At 62.2% G+C, this 4670-nt stretch overlaps 2 protein-coding genes across 3 annotated transcripts in view; both read right to left on the bottom strand.

Annotated features, from left to right (window-relative positions):
• Positions 1 to 690: 690 nt before the first annotated feature.
• Positions 691 to 1428, bottom strand: H310_14186 (hypothetical protein; the record flags this gene model as incomplete). Its single annotated transcript, XM_008881994.1, has 1 exon — positions 691 to 1428. The coding sequence occupies exon 1, from the start codon at positions 1285 to 1287 to the stop codon at positions 691 to 693; it is 597 nt and encodes a 198-aa protein (XP_008880216.1). The 5' UTR covers positions 1288 to 1428.
• Positions 1429 to 2129: 701 nt separating this feature from the next.
• The window catches only part of H310_14185, a 7835-nt gene continuing 5294 nt past the window's right edge, over positions 2130 to 4670 (bottom strand). The window contains exons 9-19 of one of the 2 annotated variants that reach the window (XM_008881992.1): positions 4156 to 4541; positions 4006 to 4106; positions 3878 to 3963; positions 3738 to 3819; positions 3482 to 3683; positions 3248 to 3435; positions 3131 to 3196; positions 2953 to 3084; positions 2763 to 2907; positions 2641 to 2712; positions 2130 to 2592 (exon numbers count right to left, since the gene is read on the bottom strand). In XM_008881992.1, coding sequence (XP_008880214.1) covers positions 2231 to 2592; positions 2641 to 2712; positions 2763 to 2907; positions 2953 to 3084; positions 3131 to 3196; positions 3248 to 3435; positions 3482 to 3683; positions 3738 to 3819; positions 3878 to 3963; positions 4006 to 4106; positions 4156 to 4541 — 1822 coding nt within the window. In that variant the 3' untranslated portion in view covers positions 2130 to 2230. The remainder of the gene's footprint in view (positions 2593 to 2640; positions 2713 to 2762; positions 2908 to 2952; positions 3085 to 3130; positions 3197 to 3247; positions 3436 to 3481; positions 3684 to 3737; positions 3820 to 3877; positions 3964 to 4005; positions 4107 to 4155; positions 4542 to 4670) is intronic. The other variant, XM_008881993.1, reaches the window with a different exon arrangement.

Below are 4670 nucleotides of genomic sequence, written 5' to 3'. Positions count from 1 at the left end.
TGGCATGTTTTTCAAGCGGTTCCAGTGGCGGGGGTCATGGCATCGTTACGACGTCTGCGCTCCACTGGTACAACACCCACCAAAGACGGGGCGTTGAAAGGGTCGATCGACTTGACCGAGCGCACACTGCAGTCGCTGGAAGCGATGCCACGAGATTGCCCGACGACGGGCCGTGCCACCGCATCGCGCGATTCAAACCCCCGACCTCGCGGTACTGCATGATGGCAGCCATGTCCGTGCTGGACTTGTTGCACGAGTGGCTCACGCTCAACGACGCGCGGTACACCGACCACCGCCTATACCAACGCACAACCGACGAAACAGCTCCTTGCAACGTGTGCTGGCAAGTTATCACAGCATCTCTGTCGAATCTGTGGGCAGCGTGCGCGGGGCAACCCCCTCTTGCATGACTAACGTGCTGCAAGAACTGCATGCGATGGTGGCTCGAGGGAGATCGCCGCAGCGCGTTTGCACGCGGCGTCACCACTCTCTCCACGTTTCCTAGCCAACTCGTTCATGACATGCAATTCCAATGCCGATGATCGGGCACAGGTGGTGGCAAGGCCATCGTTGCCGCGAGTGTGGCTGCACCAGCATGTGCTGCGACAATGTGCCCGCCCGACCGATCGATCGCAACGTCCCCCTGGCTAGCAACTGCACGCAACTCGGTCGTCGTCGCACGCTTACTAGTTAGCCTGTCGTCCGAGGCGCTGACGCGACGGTCTCGTGAAGCGGGCGGGACGTTCTCGCCATGGTCCTGTGTCGATGCTGCGTGAAGCGCCATCGACGAAGAAGGACAGTGCTTGGCATGTGAAGCGCCATCGACGAAGAAGGACATGGCTTGGCATTGAATAAGTTATGGGGGTCGCGGTCGCCGGCTCCACACACGCGGTACAGCATGACGCGGTCTCGAGTCGTCCATGAGGCGGGGCTCGCGATCGGGTCGTCGTTGAGCTTGATCGCGACTTTGAGGGCATCGAGCCACTCGTACATGTCCCGCTCGGACACGGCCGACAGAAAGTACCGCGCCGTCGGCGTTTGAATCGCAATGCGCCATTCGGTGGCGACGGACCGGCCCGTCGTCGGGCAATCTCGTGGCATCGCTTCCAGCGACTGCAGAGTGCACGTGGTCAAGTCGATGCTGCCTCTGAGCGCGCCGTCTTGGTGCGTGTACCAGTGGAGCGCTGACGTTGTGAGGATGCAATGGCGCGGCCGCCACTGGAACCGCTTGAAAAACATGCTGCCAGAGCACGTCATCGTAAACAGTGTGCCGCGTTTGACGCTCATGCGAATTGGAAAATGAGGTGGGCGGCGACCGACGTCAGCCACCGCGCATCCAGTTGTTCGCGACACATGGCCGCCGCACCCACATCATCTGCGACAGACATCACGCCGCGCTTGGCGTTATCGCGGTATCATGCGCGTTGGAGGTCATGGAAACGAGACAGCAGCGCTTCGCCTCCTCGCGTCGACAAGAGCTCGTCGAGGGGGTTTGCACACGTGTGGCCTGGCTGTCCCATCGGATCGTAAATAACACATGCCGAGCTGGCCCATGCGACGACCGTAATTGAGAGTCGCGGTGGCGCTGCCAAGTTGGGTTGCTGCGCGCGCGTAGAGGCAAGGTGGCGATACCGGACAACCTCGTCGACGCGTTTCGAGCCGGAGCCGGGCGACGGTCGCCATGCGGTGCAGGGATGGATGCACCACCACACGCTCTCCCCGTCGTTCGGGCAGTCGACACGATCGCCATGACGGTGCGAATGCGACACAAAGCATCGCGTTGGGCAAGATAGGGGGGCTAGATATGCCCTTGCCTACGGCGAACGAATCGACTGGTGCGACGCCCCCCCCCCGCGACCCATGCGCGCCACCAAGGTCGTGCGACCCAACGGAATCCACGGCGGCGGGTGCAAAGAAAGGGCCCAACTAGTCGTGTAACTTGCCGCGCTCAAGTGGGTGATGGCTCGGTCGCGAGGTGGATGGAATCGCGCCAGTGGCGTCGATGCCTTCGTCCATCGACGGTATGGCGGCGCTGCCAGCGACGACTTGACGACGTGGATTGCGCCATGCGTGTGCGCGAATGACATGGATATGGGGGGCGTGCTAGCGGCACACCCAACGGAACCACATGCGCCACATATCACGATGATTATCCGACCGGTCGTCGTTCTCGATGGCAGTGCTGCCTGGATGGCTCCCTCGATGCACATGGCGATGTTATGTCTGCACGTTATGGGGACGAGGCCGACGTGGGGCTGCGTTCGGGAGGATCGTCGTCGACGGCACCGGTCACGGGGTCGAGAGGATGTTGGGCAGCGTTCGCGCTTGGTCGTGCCAAACGGCGCAGTGCTTCGCGATGCGCGAGGAACGCGTCAAAGTGCTGCGTAGGGACGTCGGCGAGCACGTTTTGCGCCGTCGCTCGCCGCGAAGCCCACACGGGGCTGCACCCCTTGTCCGCGCCCGAGTAATACTCGACGCGAAGGTAGCCTTTTTGGGGAAAGTTGCCGGGCGCGAGCCACGACATGTTGAGGACCCAGCCCGGCATCGGCGACTCGCGATCCCATCCAAAGGTCGCGCCCTGCCAGTTTTCCCCTACGACCCACGCGCGTGACGACGCACGCCGCGGCGGCAACGACGTACCTGGCTCGTCCATCGCGAGCTGCACCAGCATCTTGGTCACTTCGCGCTGTTCGTAGATGGCCAAATCGAGCTCTGGCCGCCGATCGATCAGCCACAAGCCACGTCGTCGACGATGCACGCACCATAGTACAGTTCTGGAACGAGCGGCGACCACAAGTTGAGCCATCCCACGCGAAACACGACCTGCGCGACTTCGCTGTCGGTCATCGCGGTAAAGAGTTGGGAAAAGTGGACAAGGTCGACGATCCGGTCAAACAGCATCAGCGCCTGCGTCAACGTCAGCCGTCGCGCCGCGACCGCGTTTTCTCTCACCGCATCGACTTTGGTCGTGCCAAACGCGACCGGCCACTTGGCCAGCACGTACAGCGCCTGCCGCGTCGTCATCCACCGCGCGCAAAAGAGCGCTTGGAGCTCGAGGAGCAGCCGCCGCCCGGAATACTTGACCTGGCCGCCGTTCGGTCAATACACACGGCAGCAGCACAAACGGTACCGGTTCGGCGCCGCCGCCGTGCTCGCTGGGCCGAGTAAACTCGACGGGGGTCGCCATGTCTCGATTCTAGCCACACGTTCGTGACGACGATGCCGCGCGAGGGGGGTCGGCACGTACGTATAAGTCGGGCACACGAACGAGAAAGCGCTGGAGGTCGATGAGGTCATCGTACACGCGGGGGTTGAGCGCGCGGACAGCAGGCGTCGGCGCGCGGCGGAACGACAGCGGGACCGCCATCTCCATCCGATCCAGGTACAGCTTGGACACCACCTGCTTGAACCGGTGGTCGCTCATGGGCAAAATGTCTGCATGTTTGCCGTCAACTCGACGTTGCGGACGGCGGCGGCGCACCTGGCACGGGCCGATAAAACTGGACAAAATCAAAGTCGACCGTGCCGTAGTGCGGCAGCGCGTCGTAAAAGGACGGCGTAATCACAAACGGTTTGTTGTTGTACAGCTCGTTGCGAAACCCCGTCCCGTTTTCGTGCTGGCTCGTGTCTTTGAGGTTCTTGGTGCGGCGGTAGTGCATGAGCTTGTTGTTTAGCTCCATGATCTACCCACAACAAGCGAGACGTCGATGGCATGGACGAACGCGCGGCGGCGGTACCTTTTTAAACGACGCGCGGTCGTGCTCGTCGCCCAAATCGAGCGTATAATGCCCCGTGGCCATCCCGACAATCGGGCCGTACCTATGTCGATCCAACGGCGGTCAACGAGGTCAAACCCGCCGCCGACGGGGGCTCGTACATGTCGCGCAGGTGGGCCTGCAAGCGGAGTCGTTGCGCGGGGGCTGTGTTGACCTCGATCAATGGAATCGCATGGTTGGCATCGACCTAGCGATGACGACGTGAGCCCGGCAACGTGCGCGCACATACCACTTGAGGCAGCACGACCACGAGCGCGTCGACGATATCCATCCGCTTGACCATCGTGTTGAGCAAGAGCTGCGCTTCGGCCTGGCGCAAGTGCATGTTTTCTAACGCCCGCATGGTCATCACGGCCGTCGATCGACGGCCACCACGTACTCTTGGCGAGCTCGATCAAGTCGATCTGGTTCGGGTCGTTCGCGATGTTTTGAATCAAGAGCTCGACGCCTTGCTTCGACACGGTCTCGTCGGCCTCGGACGGGATGTGCAGGTCGAGAAACTCGACGTGGAGCCGCCCCGTGGTCGGGATCGCCAGCGGCAGCCCCGTCGACGCGTCGACCCATTCCGTCGTCGGTTTGTTGTCAAAGTAAAATTGCGACATGAGGTCGAGGAACTCTGGAAACTCGATCGTGCCGGTCCCGTCCAAATCGTACCGCGCGACCATCTGCGCGGCGTCGTGCAGCGTGAGGGCGAGGCCCTGCGCCTGCATGCCTTGGTGCAACTCGGCCGCGTCAATCGTGCCCGATCCGTCCGCGTCGAGCTCTCTAACCACCCCTCGTCGAGACGGCATCTCTCGCGCGCAAACAAACGTACTGGAACAGCGCGGCCAGCTTGTCCGACGCCATGCGACCTCGCAACACGGCGTGCGTGGTCTTTCGTGCGACAAGCTTGGC

Source organism: Aphanomyces invadans (genome assembly GCF_000520115.1).
Source record: "Aphanomyces invadans strain NJM9701 unplaced genomic scaffold supercont1.62, whole genome shotgun sequence".
In the NCBI taxonomy this organism is placed as follows: domain Eukaryota; phylum Oomycota; class Saprolegniomycetes; order Saprolegniales; family Verrucalvaceae; genus Aphanomyces; species Aphanomyces invadans.
Note: the sequence above shows the minus strand (reverse complement) of the source record. Positions and strands in the feature narration are given on the sequence as shown.